This window comes from Salvelinus sp. IW2-2015, linkage group LG25, assembly GCF_002910315.2.
Source record: "Salvelinus sp. IW2-2015 linkage group LG25, ASM291031v2, whole genome shotgun sequence".
Lineage (NCBI taxonomy): Eukaryota > Metazoa > Chordata > Actinopteri > Salmoniformes > Salmonidae > Salvelinus > Salvelinus sp. IW2-2015.
This window is the reverse complement of record NC_036865.1, coordinates 12,839,959-12,864,296: the sequence shown is the minus strand read 5'-3', so window position 1 is coordinate 12,864,296 and position 24,338 is coordinate 12,839,959. Positions and strand designations below refer to the sequence as shown.

At 41.5% G+C, this 24,338-nt stretch overlaps 1 protein-coding gene across 1 annotated transcript in view; it reads left to right on the top strand.

Moving 5' to 3' along the window:
* Positions 1–24,338, top strand: part of rin2a (Ras and Rab interactor 2a) — a 67,016-nt gene that overhangs the window by 13,162 nt on the left and 29,516 nt on the right. Inside the window, 4 exon segments of the mRNA XM_070434943.1 lie at positions 3,442–3,538; positions 20,486–20,586; positions 22,182–22,392; positions 24,126–24,237. Of these exon segments, the coding sequence (XP_070291044.1) occupies positions 3,452–3,538; positions 20,486–20,586; positions 22,182–22,392; positions 24,126–24,237 (511 nt within the window). The 5' untranslated portion in view covers positions 3,442–3,451.

Genomic DNA, 24,338 nt, shown 5'->3' with positions numbered 1-24,338 from the left:
ATTCTGTGGGAAAAAAACACATATTTCTACTGCCATGAGATCCATAGTCATCAGCTAAAAAACACAGTAACCATAACAAAAGAATGTGCCGTGCACCATTCCCCTAAAATCACAGTAYGTCTGAGCAGAAGATGGTAGATCACAGGAAACGCTATAACAAAGCTTTGCAAAAGACCACAGATCAATGAATTCTTAAACAATATGCAGGACTGCTGCCATCCTTTTAAGTCTCACCAATCTAATGAGTAGGTAGCTGGTAACCGAGAGAGGAGAAAAATAATCAGGAAGTACAACGTTTCCCTGAAGCGATGTTCCAGAAAACACAGGCGGACAGATCAAGCTTGTCTTGACGAGTTGTCATGTTGAGAGTGTGAGATGTTGAGAGGGCACACAATATTACGGTTGAGCTTTGTTGAAGTCCTAGTATAACTTGAAGTAAGGAATTTAAGAAGTGTGCTAAGACTGGCAGTTAATTACTTAGCTAATAGTTTTCCCCCTCTCTCCGATAGAGAATAGCAGGTTCCTTGTGTTCAAATCTTCCTGAATATTATTTAGAAGTAGAACTAGTCCTTGGATCTTGGAGCGATAGTTCAGATTGTCTGCTCCTCTAACTACAGTCCACAGTCTCAGATGTGTCATGTCTTATACTGTGTGCTGGCCAGTGGTGGGAGTTTACTCGTTCACAATTGGTTAACCACAATACTTATCAAAGCTTGTCCGCTCAGAGGAAATGCATGTTTATGACGAGGCTGCCCTCACATAGAGAAGGGACATAAAGATACTGCAATTCTCCAGCCCTACCTTAACATTAGCATATGAATGGCTTGTTTTGTCTTTTCAGATGGCATATTCCACCCATTTACTACTACTACTACTACTACTACTACTACTACTACTACTACTAAATGAGTACCTTTTGCGTCCCTTTGATATTTTAGGTAGAAATTGTGCACAAATATTGCATTTTAAAAGCCTGTTATATTAAATGAAGTGCTCTTTTAATAAAGGCAACATTCAAATTCAATAAATCAAATTTATAATATGAATAAAGACTTGGTAAAGTGCCAAAATTCAGCATTCCTTCATTTTAACATTTCTCCCAACTTTTCACCATCATTGTAAAGCCCTAGTTAATTTGTTGCTATGAAAAGAAATTCCTGATGATTTATTTATTTAATGTGATTTAGTGATGTCATTTTAAGGTAAAAAATATATATACAACCTGCCCTTCATTTTAAGGTCAACCCTGTTATGTGAACTGAACTCTTTTTAATATGGTAAAACTATTCCTTAAAAAAAAATGTCTAAATAAACATTGAACATCTAATAAAAGAGCTGATTCTACTCTTTGGCCATTTTCTTGTGGTGTTTTGTTGTGGAAAACTGAGCAGGTCGAGCATAAGTCAACCCTGTTACCCTTAGATAGATAGGCTAGAAATATTTAACAATAYATTTWWWWWAAAAGCTTGCGTTCAATTATCCCTCCCTGTTGCACACAACACGCTTCCTTCCATTCCCCGTGTGACATGGGGATTTATGTTGGATTTATGGCACTTTATGACAGAATGTAACATTTTTGTGAAATCAAAGTTTTTTTCCCAGCAAGTTACACTACTCAAACTTGTAGCAGGCCTAGAATAACACCTGGGAAGAGTTTGGTTGAATATACTTTATCCCTGAATCAAACATCCGCTTTCTGCCAAGGGTGAAAGGCACCTAATTGGTGGAAYGACCCAGCATTTTTTGCCTTTCGAGCAAAGGGTTTGTTTTGATGGATATAGTGCTCAGTACTTGCACTCAAATCATAAAAAGGAAAAAACAAGAAGCCTGAGATGCAAAAACAATAGAGCTGCAAGTGTAACCTTCTGGTTCTTACTCCTAACCAAGGCAACCAGTCAGCAGGCACGAACATGATGGTACTGGAGCTCATGTAATTATTTTCTTCTGCGATGATTGAGCACAACAGATACAGGGCTCGATATTATTGCATGTCCACTTGTCCGGGACAAGTAAAAAATGGAAGGTAAAATAATCACACATGACCATATCAAACACTTATACTCCAATCAGAATTGGATTATGTCCTATGGATGTGATGTATTGCTGTTCTCCCAATTTCTGCAGTGCGCATCGAGGAAGACTGTAGGCTATTGCATCGACAGGCAGGAGCAGTCTTTCAATCATCGCCAGTTGCGAGCTTTTGAGATCACGTTATATATTATTGCACACAGTGAGTGCATGCAAGTTACTGTAACGACCCTGGGTTTATAAGCACGGAAATCAACTCTGCCGCATGAGCATGCTTTTGCGGCACAGCCGATAGCGCGCCGGACTTCGGGCTAGAAGGTCGAGGGTTCGAGACCTGCTTCCCTGCTGTTTCATTACATTATTATATGACTTGTTAAGCACATTTTTACTCCTGAACTTATTTAGGCTTGCCTTAACAAAGGGGTTGAATACTTATTGACTCAAGACATTTAAGTGTAAAATAATTCCACTTTCACATTATGGGGTATTGTGTGTAGACACGTTTTTTTTTAATCCTTTTTAAATTCAGGCTGTAACATGTCAAAATGTGRAAAAAGTCTAGAGGTGTGAATACTATCTGAAGGTACTGTATGTGATCGTATCCCAATGTAATCCAGGTTTGAAATAATTCTGTTTTTGTCAAATACTATATCTGGAAAAATCGTCTCATAACTGAATGTAATTGGGGACGCCTGAACTAGACAGTACTGGGCTGTACTGGAGGGCGGACACTAGCCTAMCTGGATTTAAAATGTCACGACAGGCCTGATGGAAACAGCAMATTTACGGTAAACATTCCAAATGTCGACAAAACAAAATACGCTAGGGTGCGATCTTTTTGTGTCGTTAAAATAAATCATGTGAAAAATAGAAATATTKATATAATAACCATCATATCGAAGTAAACTTGGAGTCTTGCGGTTCTCCCACTACGACTCGGGAAAGCGTGCAGTTTATTAGGCTACAAATGAAAGTGCACGGTAATGAGTTTGATGCTGCTGTCCAATAAATACCGAGGGTCTTATTCTGGTGACATGATGATCGATGCTTGACTGTCGTTTGACAATGAAAAATTATCTCTGTCTTTTGTCCTTACTCATCATGTAGGGTATAACTGCACTGCATCTGTGAGCTGTTGGCTAGATAGGGCACACTCGCTATTTAACGCAACATTTTTACAGACAAAACCACCAGTATAGTTGAAATTGCGATGGAAACCTATTTTTAAACTTGTATTTTTTAAGTTATCTTTACATGCACTACGTCATCACGTGCATCCTTTCATCCGCAACACGTCAGTTTGATGTAAACACCCCGCTGATGGGAAAATTCWGGTTTTAAATGATTTGAATGAAAATCTGTTGTCAATTGTATGGAAACAAACCCAGCTAATGACATTTTTCTCCCCCACAGAAACAAACACATGCACGACGAAGGACAGGAGGATAGCATGTCAACAAGTACACTCATCCCACCCAGCCTGAGGGAGAAGAAAGGGAGCTTCTTCAAGGTATGGAGGGAGAGAAGATAAACAAAGGAGAAGATTAGGAGGGGGGTAGATAGGAGGCACCTTCCTGAAACTCCTTGTGGTTTGTTTTGTTCTGTCCTTAACGACCTGTTCTAGTTGTGTTTTGTCAAGTTACTCAGTTGATACTTATTTGAGAGGAAGTTTGGGTTAGTTATGTTAACATTAGTCAGTCCCCATGTTCTTTCTTTTTCTCCTCTCAATGTCCATGCATCAGATKTATAAATACCCTCCATATGAAATGTGATGTCATAGGCTGAAGTGATTTAGTTGTAGTTTAGCAGGCCTTACCATAGAGTCACAAACTCACAGCTCAGAGACTAATCTCTCTGTAGTAATGACATCTACCACATTTAAGCTGTGAACTCAGTGAGAAGCTCCTCTTTCAATAAATCTGGTGGTTATGTGCTGGGAACTTGCTGGGACTTTAGCTAGTGAGTCTCTTTAGCCTAAAAATGCTTCAGGAGGTCAAAGGCCTACTCAAGGACCCATATCCCCAGCCAGGCATATATTATGGCTGCGTTAACTGTGTAAACCCTGCTATCTCACTCGGGGGAGAAAGAGTAATTATAGACCTACACACTGCACCACCACACCACACCCCTTATTGCTGTGAAAAGGGGTAGAAGATCTACTGATTCCAATAAACACTCTATAGATCTTCACTCTGAATGTGAGAGTAATAGGTTACTCTCTTTTGAACTGTCTTTCCATAGAACACACCCACTCTATTTTTATACCAGTTCATTTCTTTGAAGCCATTCATTTCGTAYAGTAAATCAAAGGCTTTCATGGGGTTGTGGCAATAGGAAATACAGTCAATAGGAAATACAGTAAGGCTGCTGTAACAGCCTATCGTACATGTGATGCTTTAGCAGGGGAGGAGGGAAGAAGGGAAAGGGGATGAGAGGTAAATGACAAAGAAAGAAAGAGGAGATAATTAGAATTGCCCGAGCCAGACTATACTAAGTGCTACCCTTCCACATATTAGCCTACTTAAGGCATCTGCATGCTAGGTTTGGTTTGCTCCTAGCAGATCTCGGCTAGGCGAAGTGAACATCTGTGCCTCGAATACTCCCTTAAAAGACCTTTGCTTGAAAAATGAGAAAAAAGCGGCAAAAGTACTTGTCCCTCGAGACACGGTGGTCAGTATACATTTCCTCAAAATAATCGGAATTAATCTAAAATAACTAAAGAAATCAAATACATTTTTCCAAGGATGTGTTTGGTGCAGTATTTATCAAGAGAAAAAATGTACATGAAAACAAGTCGTCTCTCGTTGAATAACGACAAACACTTAATGGAAGAATCCCTACTGTTGACAAATCAGATGAAGGGGCGTAGACTTMAGCTACAGGACTTCGGCTAGCCTCAGGAAAAAATACAGTCTGCATGAACAGCCGTAAAAACCGCTTGCCGAAGACCAAAATGTTGTCATAATATATGCAAGAACTTTTTCAGACAAGAAGCATGGGGACACCTTTAATCATTGCTTTGAACTGCTGAATGCTCGGTACTTGCGGCTGTTACGAAACCAATAACTAGCCTGATAAAATTGTTGCACTCGCTAGGGGTCTTAGAACTAGTTAGCTGGTCTGKAACCTGATGTAAGATGGGTATCTATGTGAGAAATCAGCAGAATGCACCTAGGTGTTGAATGTAGATGTGCACCAGGGAGAGCGCAACCTTACCTTGGTCCAGTGCCAGCTACACTATATATACAAAAGTATGCGGACACCCCTTCAAATTAGTGATTTCGGCTATTCCAGCCACACACGTTGCTGACAGGTGTATAAAATTGAGCACACAGCCTTGCAATCTCCATAGACAAACATTGGCAGTAGAATGGCCTTACTGAAGAGATCAGTGACTTTCAACGTGGCACCGTCATGGGATGCCACCTTTCTAACAAATCAGTTTGTCAGATTTTTGCCCTGCTAGAGCTGCCCAGCTCAACTGTAAGTGCTGATATTGTGACGTGGAAACGTCTAGGAGCAACAATGGCTCAACCGCAAAGTGGTAGGCCACATCGCAAAGTGGTAGGCCACACAAGCTCACAGAACGGGACCGCTGAGTGCTTAAAAATCGTATRTCCTCGATTTGAACACTCACTGCCGAGCAGGAGCTACCTCTGGAAGCAACGTCWGCACAAKAACTGTTCGTCGGGAGCTTCATGAAATGGGTTTMCATGTCCGAGCAGGAGCCTAAGATCACCATGTGCAATGCCAAGTGCCGGCTGGAGTGGTGTAAAGCTCGCCAACATTGTACTCTGGAGCAGTGGAAACGCGTTCTCTGGAGTGATGAATCACGCTTCACCATCGGTCAGTCCGACGGACAAATCTGGGTTTGGCGGMTGCCAGGAGAACGCTACCTGCCTGAATACATGGTGCCAACTGTAAAGTTTRGTGGAGGAGGAATAATGGTCTGGGCCTGGTTCATAGTTCCAGTTGTATTTTAATTTGAGTTCACCTTTATTTAACCAGGTAGGCCAGTTCAGAACAAGTTTTCATTTACAACTGTGACCTGGCCAAGATTAAGCAAAGCAGTGCGACAATAACAACAGAGTTACACATTGGATAAACAACGTACAGTCAATAACACGATAGAGAAATATATATACAGTGTGTGTGCAAATGTAGTTAGATTAGGGAGGTAAGGTAATAAATAGGCCATAGTGGCGAAATAATAACAATTTAACATTAACACTTGAGTGATAGATGTGCAGATGATGATGTGCAAGTAGAGATACTGGGGTGCAAAAGAGCAAAAAAAAAAAGAACAATATGGGGATGAGGTAGTTGGGTGGGCTATTTACAGATGGGCTGTGTACTGGTGCAGTGATATAAGTCTCCAGCTTCAGTGACTTTTGCAGTTCGTTCCAGTCATTGGCAGCAGAGAACTGGAAGGAAAGGTGGCCAAAAGAGGTGTTGGCTTTGGGGATGACCAGTGAAATATACCTGCTGGAGCGTGTGCTACGGCTGGGTGGTGCTATGGGAACCAGTGAGCTGAGATAAAGCGTGGCTTTACCTAGCAAAGACTTATAGATGACCTGGAGCCAGTGGGTTTGGCAATGGATATGTAGCGAGGGCCAGCCAACGAAAGCATACAGGTCGCAGTGGTGGGTAGTATATGAAGATTTAGTGACAAAACGGATGGCACTGTGATAGACTACATCCAATTTGCTGAGTAGATTGTTGGAGGCTWTTTTTWAAATGACTTCGCCGAAGTCAAGGATCGGTAGGATAGTCCGTTTTATGAGGGTATGTTTGGCACCATGAGTGAAGGAGGCTTTGTTTGCGAAATTGTAATTTTGGATTGGAGATGCTTAATGTGAGTTTGGAAGGAGAGTTTACAGTCTAACCAGATACCTAAGAATATGTGGACAACTACAAATACCAAGTCAGAACCGTCCAGAATAGTGATGCTAGTCGGGTGGGCGGGTGCGGGCAGCGATCGGTTGAAGAGCATGCATTTAGTTTTACTAGCATTTAAGAGCAGTTGGAGGCCACGGAGGATATGTTGTATGGCATTGAAGCTCGTTTGGAGGTTAGATAAGTGTCCAARGAAGGGCCAGAAGTATACAGAATGGTGTTGTCTGCGTAGAGGTGGATCAGAGAATCACCAGCAGCAAGAACAACATCATTGATATATACAGAGAAAAGATAATTTAACCCTGTGGCACCCCCATAGAGACTGCCAGAGGTCCGGACAATAGGCCCTCCGATTTGACACACTGAACTCTRTCTGAGAAGTAGTTGGTGAACCAGGCGAGGCAGTSATTTGAGAAACCAAGGCTATTGAGTCTGCCGATAAGAATGCGGTGATTGACAGTCGAAAGCCTTGGCCAGGTTGATGAAGACGGCTGCACAGTACTGTCTTTTATCGATGGCGGTTATGATATTGTTTAGGACGTTGAGCGTGGCTGAGGTGCACCCATGACCAGCTCGGAAACCAGATTGCATAACGGAGAAGGTATGGTGGGATTCGAAATGGTCGTTGATCTGTTTGTCAACCTGGGCTGTATCACAACCGGCCGAGATCGGGAGTCCCATAGGGCAGCGCACAATTGGTCCAGCGGGTTAGGGGGAGGGTTTGGCCGGGGGGGGGGGGGGGGTTTACTTGGCTCATAGTGCTCTAGCTACTCCTGTGGCGGGCTGGGCATTTGCAGGCTGACCTCGGTCGACAGGTGAACGGTGTTTCCTCCGGCACATTGGTGCGGCTGGCTTCCGGGTTAAGCGAACGGGTGCTAAGAAGCGTGGTTTGGCGGGTCATGTTTTGGAGAACACATGACTCGACCTTCGCCTCCCGAGCGCGCTGGGGAGTTGCAGCGATGAAACAAGATCGTAATTGGGGAGAAAAAGGGGGTAAATACAAACTTTTTTTTTTTCTTAAATAAAAGAAACAAACACTCGATCCCTCTGTCAAACTATAGACCGGAATCCCTTCTTTCTTTTCTTTCCAAAACACTTGAGTGTGCCGTCTGACCAACTATCTAGTTCTCTCTCAGAATGATCTTCATGACCCTAATCAGTCAGGCTTCAAGACGGGTCAGTCTGTTGAGACTGCTCTACTCTGTCACGGAGGATCTCCGCTCTGCCAAAACTGACTCTCTCCTCTGTTCTCATCTTCATAGATTTATCCCTCTCMTCTTTTCTCTATACACCAAGTCACTCGGCTCTGTCATGTTCTCTCCTGGTCTCTCCTATCATTGCTATGCAGATGACACTCAACTACTTTTTTCCTTCGCCCCTTCTGACACCCAGGGGGCGACACGCATCTCAGCTTGGATGTTGACCCACCACCTCAATCTTAACCTCGACAAGACAGAGATGCTCTTCTTCCCGGGGAAGGCCTGCCTGCTCCATGACCTCTCCATCACAGTGGACAACTCCACTGTGTCCCCCTCCCAGAGAGCAAAGACTACTGCATCTCTCTGTTGGCTGGGGTCACCACTTGTGCCATAAAATCCTGCAACGAACGTTGCAGCCCATCTAGTATGCAATCTTTACCAGTTTTCCCATGTCAACCCACTACTCCATACACTCCACTGGCTTCAGTCTAAACCCACTACAAGATCATGGTGCTCACCTACGGAGCAGCAATGTGAACTGCCCCTCCCTACATTTAGGCAATGCTCAAACCCTACATCCCAACCTGAGCACTCCATTCTGCCACCTCTGGAACTGTTGGCGATCCCACCCTTATGGGAAGTCAGCTCTTGCTCAGCCCAGTCAAAGCTCTTCTCTGTCCAGGCACCTCAGTTTTGGAACCAGCTTCCCCTTGATGCTACGATAGAAGAGTCCCTGCCCATGTTCCGAAAACATCTGAAAACCTACCTCTTCAAAGAGTATCTTAAATAAGACATATGTTTCACCCCCACCCCCCAAAAATGTATTTAAAAAATAAGAATAAAAAACCTTGCACTTGTCTTTTCGTACTGTCACTGACTTTGCTGTACTTACTACAACAGTGAATATAAGTGGTTGTTTCACCTATCTTAAGATGAATGCACTAACTGTAAGTCGCTCTGGATAAGCGTGTCCTGTTAAATGATTAAAATGTAATAGAGAGGAGGATGAGGAAAGTGGAAAAAAGGGAAGTGTCACTAGGTCCACTCCAGACTGAAATTCCAGGAATCTGTCTGACTTCAACCTGAGTCTTATCAGTCCAGTCAAATCAGTTCCTGTTCATGTGGCTTACCAGACCAAGAGAAAGATGAAAGGCTATACTGTATACTTTGGACAGTGAAGCTAAAATTTTTATTTTGGCTCTGTACTCCAGCATTTTGGTTATAAGATCAAATGATTACTATAAGGTGATAGGACAGAATGTCACTTTTTATTTGAGGGTATTTTCATACAGATCTGTTTGAAGAAATCATACGTTTTTGGACAAATTCACTTAGTGTATTCAATTAGTCTAAAGTTTAGTATTTGTTTCATATCCCTTGCACGTAATGACTGCATCAAGGTTGTGAGTCATTGGGTGCATTTAAAAWATATATTTATTTACCTTTATTTAACTAGGCAAGTTGGTTAAGAACAAAATCTTATTGTCAATGACGGCCTAGGAACAGTGGATTAACTGCCTTGTTCAGGGGCAGAAGACAGTCGATTTTGCAACCTTTCGGTTACTAGTCCAATGCTCTAACCACCAGGCYACCTGCCGTGCAGTTTGTCTTGCCCAATAGTAACTGAATGATGTCAGGTGTAATTTTGTATTACATTTTTTGTAAGTGAGAATAGAAGATGTTTGAACTAGGGCTGTCAAACAATTAAAATAATGAATYGTGATTAATCAAATGATTTTGAATTTGCTCAAATTTGATCCTAAAGAAAGATTTGTCMATTTAAAAAGCAGTGCATCGCAGGGACGTAAACAAAATTAATCTGCATCATAAAAAAAATGCTCCCAATATTTAAGTAGGCCTACTCCACAGGAGGTTGGTGGCACCTTCATATTTTTATATATATATATTTTTGCCTTTAGGCAAGTCAGTAAAGAACAGATTCTTATTTTCAATGAAGGCCTAGGAACATTGGGGAGAACGGGCTCATGGTAGTGGCTGGAATGGTATCAAATACATAAAGCACATGGCAACCATGTGTTTGACGTCATTCCATTTGCTCCGTTCCAGCCATTATTATGAGCACTTCTCCCCTCAGCAGCGACCTGTGACCTACTCCCTGTTATCAATGTTCTTGAAGGTTAACACTTGCACACACACACACACACACACACACACACACACACACACACGGCCCGTGCTACCATATGAGACCCCGAGGTCGGGACTTTGTATTTTTTTATTTTAGGAACTCCGTTGGCAGCTCAACTTGTTGATCATTAGAATAGTAGAATACACAAGGTGCAATTTCGAAACTTGGTTGTGCATCAGCAGTTTTCCGCTTGTTATTTGTCACTCACTGACAGTCACTCAATTAGACAGTCACTCAATTAGACAATGTCAGCTAAACATTTTTAGATTGGTAAATTAGTCTAGTTATCTAGCCAGCTATTTAAACTTGTAGTAAACATGGGCGAATACCGACAGGGCATGTTCCTGGGGGCCCTAACTAACCCTGCGAGCCCGGTCGGTAATTCATGAGCGTTTACTCGGATGTCATATTAACATGGCATAAGTCATGGCATTTTGTGTAGAATTGCAGGAAATTAGCTTTTAAAACTGCAAAAATGTCTCCCCGCTCCAGACAAAATGTGTAGAATTGCAGGAAATTAGCAGTAAATCTGAAAAATAAATATTTCAAGCAAATGTATTTGTTTACCATTTGTTARTAATGTACCTTTTCTGCTAACTTTTCTGTACGTGTTAAATTATAGTTTTTAATCCGGTGATGAGTTAATGGGAATTCATGTAGCCGCTAATAGGCTATCTGTTTGTAGATTGGTTGCTGTAGCTTCTTCATTCACGCCAGCCAATGTGATAATGGCTGGGGTAATTTTTGTTTGTTTTTGAGATCTCCAAACAGCATTTTAGAGTTTTTAAATTGTGTAGAAATGCTGTAAATGAGCGTCAACTTTCTTAGAATGTTATGGATGGGGGGGAACCATTGTGGAAAATTAGAGCTATATTAAGAGGCATTCAGTCATGGCATAGTAAACAATCTTTTGGTTAGCTAGATAGCTAATGTTAGCTTAACTAGCTAGCTACTTCTGTACAAATTGTTTTTGCTGTTCTCTAATGAAACGCTTGGGAATGTGTTTATGGTTGAACTCTTAAGTTCTCCTTTAAAAATTGTTGCTCAAAACTGCACACATAGTGGATTTTTAAGACGGAAGGTGCTACATAACAGCAGCTGTCATCGAGTGCAGTAACGTGCGGGTTAAGGTCAGTGCGGTGAAGAAATAGAGATGCGATTAATGGAGTCAAAAATATTTACAGCATTAAAAATGTAACACAATGCGTTTTAGTTTGTTAATTTTGACAGCCCTAGTTTGAATTCACTTGGATGCTGGTATGATTATGAAAAATCATGAATAATGACAACGTGATACCCCAAAAATGCTAACCTTCCCTGGTAATGGTTAGAGGTTAGCATCTGTTGTTGTAGCCTATGTAACTTTATTAATTGTCTTAATTATTGCAGCATCAGGATGAATTTAGAAGTGTTCAGAAACATTGTCTCTGCTTTGTTAGAAAGAAAATTCCTCCAGACACCATTCACAAGACATGTCCCATAAACATCCCAAAACAAACAGCAAATGCACCCAACAGATTGACGTTTGTTGTCATTGGGTACAAGCAATATGGGACCAAATACTAACCTTACGCCGCAACTTTTTCAAATCATAGGTCTCACACCTCATGTAGCACGCCTCATGATAAGGTTTGTATCACAACTAAAGTGGCCAAATAACTTCTTAAAATGAAACACATTAATCCACTTTACATCGGATGTAGAGCCTAACTGGCATACATATGCAGCGTGTGAGTTTCAATTTTGGGGAAGATAATTTACCATAAAAATACTCCTTTATAATAAAAAGCATTACGTGCATAATCGCATTTGTGGTCACTTTGGAGCGTGGTGKTTTCCTGCTAATGAAACATTCGCGATTATAGCCTACTTCCGTGTGCGCATTGCTGTGCTTATAATGTGAAGAAATAGCGTAATAGTTTATCAACATTTTAATCTAAATGTTCTTATCTTTGCATCAGACTCATTGCTTAAAACAGGTTTTTTGATGCTAGTGGTTGTATTAATTTGGTATCTATCGCATCCCACAACTGTCGCAGACTATGTTTGGAATATTTATTTCTGGCACAGAAGAGAATAGGTCAACTTTTGTACTAAGGGGATAGTTGGTTGACAGGCTGGAGCTTTTGCTGTTCGTTAGGCCTACTCATCTTGTCGGCTGACAAAAAGTAAATGTGGACAGTTCTTCCAATATCTTCAATATGTGCCTTGCGCAGTTGCTTCCCGATGTGTCGGTCTTCACTTGTAGCCTGTGAGAAAGACCCATGTGGGTTAGAAGTGCTTCGGCACACAGCCATGAGAAGGGAATTATAATTAATATATTCAGCCCAAGGGCACGACGCCCACTGGCCGCAAAAGGCATTGTTTTTTTAGGGAGCATTACAGCCACACACGGGATGCAGCCGGGAAATTTGAGGCATTATCAAGTGCTTGTCAAACTGTGAATAAGAGACTGATGAAGTGTGTTCAGCCTTTCATGCAACTTTTYTCAAATCATCGTTAGTTGCATCWTGCAGCCTTAGAATGTATTAAAAATCATAACATATAGCCCAACATTTGTATCACAACTAAAGTTACATAAATAACTCTAAATAAWGCATATAGGAGTACCTGTTTCTTTGTTAACCGCTCAACACAGAATAGCCGCATGTGAGCATTCCCTCAAATCGTTTGGAGAAAATATCATTTCTATTTCATTCAGCTATTTAATWTTATTCTTCATACTATAAAATAATGCCACCGAATTCTAAGAAAATCTTGTCTGCTAAATTAACTAGTGTAGCCCACAGCCATATGACATAGCCAGATCAGAGTATGCTATTCTGTTCTTCTGAAATAGACTACATTTTCATCATGTCATGTTTCTTTAAACATGCCTAAAATAAATAATGGATTTATTGTGTAGTATATATTACTTGGATTTATTAGACTTTTTAAAATGTAGATGTTCCATAGGTCTGCCTCAGTAGCTTGTAGGCTATGCGTGGAAGCCAGGAGATGCTAAATGTGTTTATGTTTATTACCGGTCAATTACCTTGAGACYGGCAGTTATTTGCTTGACAATCACCGGCTGACAAAATGGCATAAACGCTTCAGCCCTAGGTAGGGATGTAACAAATAAAATAAAAAATCTTAATGTTTCAATGATTTTTTTTAAATCCTAAAATTAAATGACGTGAATTCACAATGCAGATATGGTCCTGGTTATGACCGTGAGGTAGCAGTGCAGTTCCATTTATCACAGTCATGGCTACCAGACGGAGCTGACCTTACTGCTGTCCCCCACACACAATGCTGTTTTTAGATGCTGTTTTTAGGTTCTTTGCTGTGTGCCTCCTCCATGTTCTCAGTGGTCAGTACATRGGACTACATGTCCCACTTCTCAGCAATGTGATGGCTCGTTGCAATGATATGACAGCGTGTTCATAGATGTCCAACAATCTGTTAACGCCACGTATGCAGGGCTCTAAATGTATTTTTTCATTGGTAGCACTGATGTTCCTAACTTCAAAAAGTAAGGACCAGACTAAATGTTTTTTCCCCTATCATTCTCAATTGTCATCAGTTGTTACCTTGATTGTGTAGAACACATCACTAGAGAGTGGGCAAGACATTAGTATAAAAACAACTTTTTATAATTTTATTCAAAAGTGCAACTGCAAACATATTTACATAGGTGATTTCTTTTGGATAAACATAAGTAACATACAAAACATAACATTGATTGTATTCAAAAGTATAACAGAAAACTGAACTGTTATCCATTACTGCATTTGGCTAACAGATGATGATGATGATAATAATAATGTTGTAACAAGGCAACATRCTGACTATGAACTGATACTTGGATAATGAAATAAATGTTTAGTCTCCTCTCACAATAACTAATCAATTTCTTTGCTCTAGAATCTAGCTAATAAATAMATTTGCTTTTAGGTTTAGGGTASGGACGTCAAGGATCCCAGATAGCACTAACCCTCTTACCGGATAGTGTCCGCGATGTTACCAATAACATTTGCGCAGGACACCATGCTTCCATATGTCGGGTTGATTTGTAATCCATTATTTTACTGGGTTGAGAAACATGGGCATGAATTTGGTAAAAAAACATCTCCTCTTTGGCAATGCAGTGTTACATTTTATCTTTAGTTTTGCCTGTCAAATATATGTCTGGTAGCTAGTAGACGTAGTGATGTTGCTCCTGCCCCGATGCACTTGTCCTGGCACTCGACGCGCTTTTGGCTTAAGTTCATTTTTAGCAACGACTCGTGTTTTATGTTGTTGAACCCAGTGGCAAAAGAAGTCTTCCCTACTGCTATTACTCCACATTTTCGACAGTACACACAGAACATTGTGTTGCAAGTTTTGTCCCTCCTTGGCCACTTGAAATTGCGAAGCGACCCCTCTTGAAACATGTTCAACTTTTTCTGAGGAGGTGGATCAGTAGCAGCACAGTCAACTTAGTGTATGTAAACTTCTGACCCATTGGAATTGTGATACCGTGAATTATACGTGAAATAATCTGTCGCCAATGATCAGAGATCATTTCCTTCTTCAAATTAGGTTTCCAGGAGCCAAGGCCAAGATTTATACCAGGATATTGGTCCCAAGAAAGACCCAGACCCAGTGAGTTGAGACCATGACAAATTAAAGACYGAATTTGTGGTCTTGAGTGGTCTCAATACCACTAGATCAAGAGTCAATGGGCCCTTTAATTGTAAGAATCTTAAGTACAGTAGAGTAGGGTACACTATAGTAGAGCACAGCGACAAATTTTATTTGTCACATACACATGGTTAGCAGATGTTAATGCGAGTGTAGCGAAATGCTTGTGCTTCTAGTTCCGACCATGCAGTGATATCTAACAAGTAATCTAACCTAACAATTTCACAACATCTACCTTATACACACAAGTGTAAAGGAATGAAGAAGAATATGTACATAAAAATATATGAATGAGTGATGGCCGAACGGCATAGGCAAGATGCAGTAGATGGTATARAGTACAGTATATACATATGAGATGAGTAATGTACGGTATGTAAACATTATATAAAGTGGCATTGTTTAAAGTGGCTAGTGCTACATTTATTACATTTTTTAGAGTTGAGTCAGTATGTTGGCAGCAGCCACTCAATGTTAGTGATGGCTGTTTAACAGTCTTATGGCCTTGAGATGGAAGCTGTTTTTCGGTCTCTCGGTCCCAGCTTTGATGCACCTGTACTGACCTCGCCTTCTGGATGATAGCAGGGTGAACAGGCAGTGGCTCGGGTGGTTGTCCTTGATGATCTTTTTGGCCTTCCTGTGACATCGGGTGGTGTAGGTGTCCTGGAGGGCAGGTAGTTTGCCCCCGGTGATGCATTGTGCAGACCGCACTACCCTCTGGAGAGCCTTACGGTTGTGGGCGGAGCAGTTGCCGTACCAGGCGGTGATACAGCCCGACAGGATGCTCTTGATTGTGCATCTGTAAAAGTTTGAATGTTTTTAGTGACAATCCGAATTTCTTCAGCCTCCTGAGGTTGACAAGGCGCTGCTGAGCCTTCTTCACCACGCTGTCTGTGTGGGTGGACCATTTCAGTTTGTCCGTGATGTGTACGCCGAGGAACTTAAAACTTTCCACCCTCTCCACTACTGTCCCGTTGATGTGGATAGGGGGCTGCTCCCTCTGCTGTTTCCTGAAGTTCACGATCATCTCCTTTGTTTTGTTGACATTGAGTGTGAGGTTATTTTCCTGACACCACACTCCGAGGGCCCTCACGTCCTCCCTGTATGCCATCTCGTCGTTGTTGGTAATCAAGCCTACCACTGTAGTGTCGTCTGCAAACTTGATGATTGAGTTGGAGGCTTGCATGGCCACGCAGTCATGGGTGAACAGGGAGTACAGGAGAGGGCTGAGAACACGCCCTTGTGGGGCCCCAGTGTTGAGGATCAGTGAGGTGGAGATGTTGTTACCTACCCTCACCACCTGGGGGCGGCCCATCAGGAAGTCCAGGACCCAGTTGCACAGGGCGGGGTCGAGACCCAGGGTCTCGAGCTTAATGACGAGTTTGGAGGGTACTATGGTGTTAAATGCTGAGCTGTAGTCGATGAACAGCATTCTTACATAGGTATTCCTCTTGTCCAGATGGGTTAGGGCAGTGTGCAGTGTGATTGCGTCGTCTGTGGACCTATTGGGGCGATAAGCAAATTGGAGTGGGTCTAGGGTGTCAGGTAGGGTGGAGGTGGTATGGTCCTTGACTAGTCTCTCAAAGCACTTCATGATGACAAGTGAGTGCCACGGGCGGTAGTCATTTAGCTCAGTTACCTTAGCTTTCTTGGGAACAGGAACAATGGTGGCCCTCTTGAAGCATGTGGGAACAGCACACTGGGATAAGTATTGATTGAATATGTCCGTAAACACACCAGCCAGCTGGTCTGCGCGTGCTCTGAGGACGCGGCTGGGGATGCCGTCTGGGCCTGCAGCCTTGCGAGGGTTAACATGTTAACACAACGTTTAAATGTTTGCAATGGCTGCAGTGAAGGAGAGCCCGCAGCTTTTGGTAGCGGGCCGTGTCAGTGGCACTGTATTGTCCTCAAAACTAGCAAAGAAGTTGTTTTTAGTTTTTCTGGGAGCAAGACATCGTTGTCCGCGAGGGGGCTGKTTTTTCTTTTGTAGTCTGTGATGGAGTGTAGACCCTGCCACATACCTCTCGTGTCTGAGCTGTTGAATTGCAACTCTACTTTGTTTCTATACTGATGCTTAGCTTGTTTGATTGTCTTGCGGAGGGAATAGCAACACTGTTTGTATTCGGTCATGTTTCCGGTCACCTTGCCCTGATTAAAAGCAGTGGTTCGCGCTTTCGGTTTTGCGCGAATGCTGCCATCAATCCACAGTTTCTGGTTGGGGAATGTTTTAATAGATGCTGTGGGTACAACATCACCGATGCACTTGCTAATAAACTCGCTCACCGAATCAGCATATTCATCAATGTTGTTCGACGCTATGCGGAACATATCCCAGTCCACGTGATCGAAGCAATCTTGAAGCTTGGAATCCGATTGGTTGGACCAGCGTTGAACAGACCTGAGCACGGGTGCTTCCTGTTTTAGTTTCTGTCTATAGGCTGGGAGCAACAAAATGGAGTTGTCAGCTTTTTCGAAAGGAGGGCGGGGGAGGACCTTATATGTGTCGCGGAAGTTAGAATAACAATGATCCAGKGTTTTGCCAGCCCGGGTCACGCAATCGATAGGCTTATAAAATTTAGGGAGCCTTGTTTTCAGATTAGCCTTGTTAAAATCCCCAGCTACAATAAATGCAGCCTCAGGATATGTGGTTTCCAGTTTACATAGTCAAATGAAGTTCGTTCAGGGCCGTCGATGTGTCTGCTTGGGGGGGAATATACACGACTGTGATTATGATCGAAGAGAATTTTCTTGGTAGATAATGCGGTCGGCATTTGATTGTGAGGAATTCTAAGTCAGGTGATCAAAAGGACTTGAGTTCCTGTATGTTGTTATGATCACACCACGTCTCATTAATCATAAGGCATACACCCCCGCCCTTCTTCTTACCAGAGAGATGCTTGTTTGTTGGTGCGATGCGTGAAGAAACCAGGTGGCTGTACCGATTCCGATAGCGTGTCTGGAGTGAGCCATGTTTCCTTGAAACAAAGAACGGTACAGTCTCTGATGTCTCTCTGGAAGGCAACCCTTGCTCGGATTTCGTCTACCTTGTTGTCAAGAGACTGGACATTGGCGAGTAGTATGCTCGGGAGCGGTATGCGATGTGCCGTCTACGGCGCCTGACCAGAAGACCGCTCCGTCTGCCCCTTCTGCGGCGCCGTYGTTTTGGGTCGCYGACTGGGATCCGATCCATTGTCCTGGGTGGTGGGCCAAACAGAGGATCCGATTCGGGAAAGTCGTATTSCTGGTCGTAATGTTGACGTTGCTCTTATATCCAATAGTTCCTCCCGACTGTATGTAATAAAACCTAAGATTTCCTGGGGTAACAATGTAAGAAATAACACACACAAAAAAAAATACTGCATAGATTCCTAGGAACGTGAAGCGAGGCGGCCATCTCTGTCGGCGCCGGATGTTCATGAATTAAAGAATGGTACCAACACATCCTCCGAGAGCAACTTCTCCCAACCAGCCAGGAACAGTTTGGTGATGAACAATACCTTTTCCAGCATGATGGAGCACCTTGCCATAAGGCAAAAGTGATAACTAAGTGGCTCTGGGAACAAAACATCGATATTTTGGGTCCATGGCCAGGAAACTCCCCAGACCTTAATCCCATTGAGAACTTGTGGTCAATCCTCAAGAGGCGGGTGGACAAACAAAACCCCACAAATTCTGACAAACTCCAAGCATTGATTATGCAAGAATGGGCATCCATCAGTCAGGATGTGGCCCAGAAGTTAATTGACATCATGCCATSGCGGATTGCACAGGTCTTGAAAATATTGACTCTTTGCATCAACTTCATGTAATTGTCAATAAAAGCCTTTGATACTTATGAAATGCATGTAATTATACTTCAGTATTCCATAGTAACATCTGGCACAAATATCTAAAGACACTGAAGCAGCAAACTTTGTGGAAATACATTTTTGTGTCATTCTCAAAACTTTTGGCCACGACTGTACATCCCAGCAAACAGCCTATTTTAGTACCAAAACCGTACTTTACATATTTCTTGATATATTAGATATCCGGTAGTTACACTTCTTAAAAATATGTGAAGATTTGTCAACTTGCCTGCAAACATTTTGGAGAAAATTAGTGGACTACTCACCATGTGGCCATTGTTGAGAGGGGTGCAATCCCATCACCAGGTGATATTTGTAGGGGTGTGGCTTAAGACACATTCATTCTACAGTCTTTTAATGTGTGTGTTTCAGTATTGACATCAGAAGGTGGGACTTTTTTTTTTATGTTTAAAAATAAACAAAACKACTAATTAGATCGGTATCTTTCTTTCAATATAATAAGAATACTCTATGTTCTATTTGAAATAATATWTTTTTTTTAAATGCATTAATTGCTTTATTTTCAAACATGTTTAGTAGTCGGGGTTTGGGACAACCACCTTTTTAATAGAAATAGGTGTATAAACATTTACTTATTACTATATTAATTTAACAATATGTTTGCTATTGCCTTGGATTGAATTAGGTTTTTTAAAATCGTTTTTTGGGTGTSGGACTGCAATTTACACCACTTCTTTAGAATCAACCATATACGTAATTGAGCAATACATTTGTCGCCTCCATATGAAATGAAAACACCCAGAGGTGACGGTTGTCAAACTGGGGTCTTTGTTCGGTGGTAGTGATGCTAGACCATTGCTTAATTTACCTAACTCACTTTCAAGGTAAGCAGAGATTTACACTAGATATTGTGAACTATTGCTAATGTAAGTAATTCAGTATAGAAGCTGATGTCATTTAAGCATAGCTAATGTGGTTATTTAGGGAAGGTTGTATTGTCTAGATCTATTGGATTCTAGGATTAAGCATGTGTTAAAGCTTCCGTTTGCTCTTCTCCGGCTGTGTGTCTTGGCAGTGAGCTGTAGTGGGAGAGTAGCAGGCAGTGCGTGTGCGCGTGTGTGCATGTGCATGTGTGTGTGTGGTTTGCTGACTGGTGTTCATTTATGGTTAGACTAACAAGAAGCAAGGAATGGCTGTAGAAGCATAGACTCTGAGGATGGGGTCTGGGAGAGTCCAGTCAGATTTCATAGTGGTGTGTGTGTGTGTGTGTGAACTCAGTTAATTTTGTGTTCATGTGTTTGAAACAGTGACCTATACTGGATATGACTGGTCTGTGGAAAAATTCAAAATTGAACTATTTGTTTTGCATGGCTGGATTTATTTATCTTGTAAAGTTCAGTATCAGCGTGAGATGTTTTAGGCTAGAGGATGTTATGTGAGTTTGGCGTCTCTTCTGGTTTGTTTTGTCTAGGAATGGCTTTTTTTCTCTTTCCTTGTAGTCTTGGCCAGTCAGTAAAGGGGAAGTGGCTCTTCTGAGGAGAGGATGGACACACACACACACTGGGAGGTGACTAACATTTTCCCAGTTCCTGAGTCTGCAGGAATGAGTGAAAAGTAGTCTCACGCAAATACAAGAAATGTACTCACACTCGGTTTCATTTTTTTCTCAACTTGGTTGCTTCTATCACTCTGCCTTTATCCCTCATCACTGATCATTCTCCCGTCTTTCTGTACTGTAGCTGATCGACTCATTTGCCTGGGAGATCGGGACTCTGAAGAGGGAGGTGGTGCAGAAGGCTGAGCCAGCAGAGAGGGACCCAGAGCCTGTCATACTACAGGGGTAAGTGTGTGTGTGTGTTTAAAACAGACAGGCAAACTGACTAACAAAATTGTTCTTCCTGTACATCCGTTTACTCTAGTACCAGTATGATGAGCAGACTTGTTTCAGCCTCCTTCATGGGCTGATGTAGAACTAACGTTAGCTGTGCATGTAAGAGGGAGAGGAAACGGTGGAACACATTCAAACGGTGATTGTTTCCTTAAGGAAGGAGTAGAATATCCTTTCAGACCTCTGTTGCTTGTTCAAATGTAATAACAGTTGTTAAATTCATTGTTACTGGATGCTTGATAGGAATGATTGATGAGGATGATGATGATAACGAGGATGAGTGCCAGTTTGAGTAACGTTGATTAAAGTTCCACTGTAATTCCCTGTGTCCACCAGCAGGTGTGGATAGTGTGCTCTGGTCATTCACGTAGTGGAGTTTCATCATGTCATTGTGTTGACAGGATGTCAGAGGGATCTGACAGTGGAAAGAGTATAAGAGTATAGGATTTTCAAAGTGAACACCAAGCATATTTGTGTAAATTAGATTATGGGTTACAAAAATGGGTTACAGGTTACCTGACATTAGGTACATAATAATGACATGTAGATTATAATCAAATATACCCAGTATCGGCTTCATTTTGTAGTTTGCTAAATATTAGTGTTGAGCGATTAGTGATTTTTTGAGGTCGTTTCGGTTCGATTATAAAAAGGGAATTGCGTTTTTCTTACTGTTGTGAGTGCATACATTTTCGTACTGGTCACCTGTGGGAATTGAACCCACAACCCCGGCGTTGCAAGTGCCATGCTCTACCAACTTATTGTGTGGGTTGAATGCTGTAACAACACAGAATAAAATAACTAATAAAAGTCCCGTGATGGTAGTGCCTGCCCATTACTGCTTATCACTTATTAACCATAATTTATTCATATTACTTTACTTTAATAAAAATATTTTAGTTATTGTGTAAATTACATTTGTTTTATTTGATGACTTTATTATTTCATCCAACTCATCTCTATAGAGCTGCTGCCTACRCTGTCTGACAAAGTCACTATTTAGTAGTTCTTCAAAGTAAATAAGGCATACTTTTATGACTGCTGAATACTAACTATCAGTCACTTAGATCAGGGATGGGCAACGCTGATGGGGGTTCGGGCCCCCCAAAAAACAAAACTCCTAATGAGGGGCCGCAGTGGCTCGTGGGTCTGCGTACCCAGCACCCATTTCTGAAGACATATGAGTGGTGAGGGATACGGGCCTCAGTATGCGTGCTTGCTTTGCGTCATTTCATTGTTAGATGTTGTTGGCTACATTTGTCCTTCTACACTGAAGTACTGTTCCTCCTGTGCCATTATGCTTTTCTCAGTATTGAAATCCATTTATAACTATGATTCATCTCAATATTACTAGTTGACTCTCATGCTAATGTATTACATTCCAGTTTTTATTATTGTCTGTGTGTATCTATTTGTGTATGTGCACTTGTGCATGCTTGCTTTTCTGTGTGCGTGTTCGTGTGGGTATTACTATCAGGAAACATAGGATTTGAAAGGTATACTTCTAATTGTATCTCTTCCTCTCCCCATCTCTCTCCCTCTCTCAGGCTGGATGGGGAAGTGGGAGGTCTGTTCCTACAGGCTCCTCCCTGTGTTGGTGTGGGGGCACGGCTGGCTGGAGCTAGAGATTCAGGCTACGACTCGTTGCGTAGAAGGATGAGTGTGCTGGACAGGCTGGTGCAGACGCACGTTGTGTGGCTGCAGCTGGGACTTAACCATGCAGACTCCACAAGCATACTGGAACCGCAGCCCACCGGGGTGAGACCAGATACACTCAGTCATTCTAATATWTWTATWTTTTTTATTCTCCAAAAAACTGATTGTGAAACAGGAGTCACTCAAGTTTTACATGGAGTTTCCATGCATAAAACTTACACTGTTTTACAAGATAATCAATGATACAATTCTAAACTACTGTGTATTTAGATGAGATGTATCTCACCACTCAACCATTACATTTTGATCACTTATTAAAAAAAATGTTGATCCTTTATTTAACCAGAGGTCACACTGTGATTTCCGTCTCTTTTTTAAAGCCTGCATAGATGGTCAACACAACATAAAACATCTCACATAGATGGTCAACACAACATTAAACATCTCACAAGATGGTCAACACAACATTAAACATCTCACATAGATGGTCAACACAACATAAAACATCTCACATAGACGGTCACACAACATTAAACATCTCACATAGATGGTCAACACAACATAAAACATCTCACATAGATGGTCAACACAACATAAAACATCTCACATAGATGGTCAACACAACATTAAACATCTCACATAGATGTCAACACAACATTAACATCTCACATAGATGTCAACACAACATAAAACATCTCACATAGATGGTCAACACAACATAAAACATCTCACATAGAGGTCAACACAACATTAAACATCTCACAAGATGGTCAACACAACATAAACATCTCCAATAGAGGTCAACACAACATAACATCTCACATAGATGTTAACACAACATTAAACATCTCACATAGATGGTCAACACAACATAAAACATCTGCATAGATGGTCAACACAACATAAAACATCTCGCATAGATGGTCAACACAACATTAAACATCTCACATAGATGGTCAACCACACATTAAACATCTCACATAGATGGTCAACACAACATAAACATCTCCATAAGATGGTCAACACAACATAAAACATCTCCATAGATGGTCAACACAACATTAAACATCTCACATAGATGGTCAACACAACATAAACATCTCACATAGATGGTCAACACAACATTAAACATCTCACATAGATGGTCAACACAACATTAAACATCTCACATAGATGGTCAACACAACATTAAAACATCTCACATAGATGGTCAACACAACATTAAACATCTCACATAGATGTCAACACAACATTAAACACTCACATAGAGGTCAACACAACATAAAACATCTCCATAGATGGTCAACACAACATAAACATCTCACATAGATGGTCAACACAACATAAACATCTCACATAGATGGTCAACACAACATAAAACATCTCACATAGATGGTCAACACAACATAAAACATCTCACAAGACTGGTCAACACAACATTAAACATCTCCATTAGATGGTCAACACAACATTAAACATCTCACATAGATGGTCAACACAACATTAAACATCTCACATAGATGGTCAACACAACATAAAACATCTCACACGGCTGTTTTATTCCATTTAAAGAGCAGAGCCATTTATTAGACAGCCATTTCCGTGTAGGTAATAGGAGGAATACAGAAACAAGTTTTAGGTGCATCAGTTACTTGACCCTACCATTAAACTCCTATTCATGCAACAACAACCTCACAATACGCAAAGACACCTTGACAATCTCACACAATGGAGGACTAATGGAGACATATACTTTCGAAGTATCTGATATTCTGCATTTCAACTTTTTTATTGTTGTCTGTGTTTCTCAAGTTGCTTTTTTACCCTGGCTGCAGACGTTTCTGGTGAGGAAGTCGACTACCCTGCAGAGGAAGGTGATCTCCCTGCGTATGCATCAGGACTCTGAGACACCCGTCAAAGACTTCCCTGTGAAGGAGAGTCAATACAGTAAGCACCTGGCCTATTCATTCCCATCGACTATGGATCTTTATCATCCAAATGTATCCCGCAAATACCTGTGGTTATTATAAGCTTATTCTCAACACAAT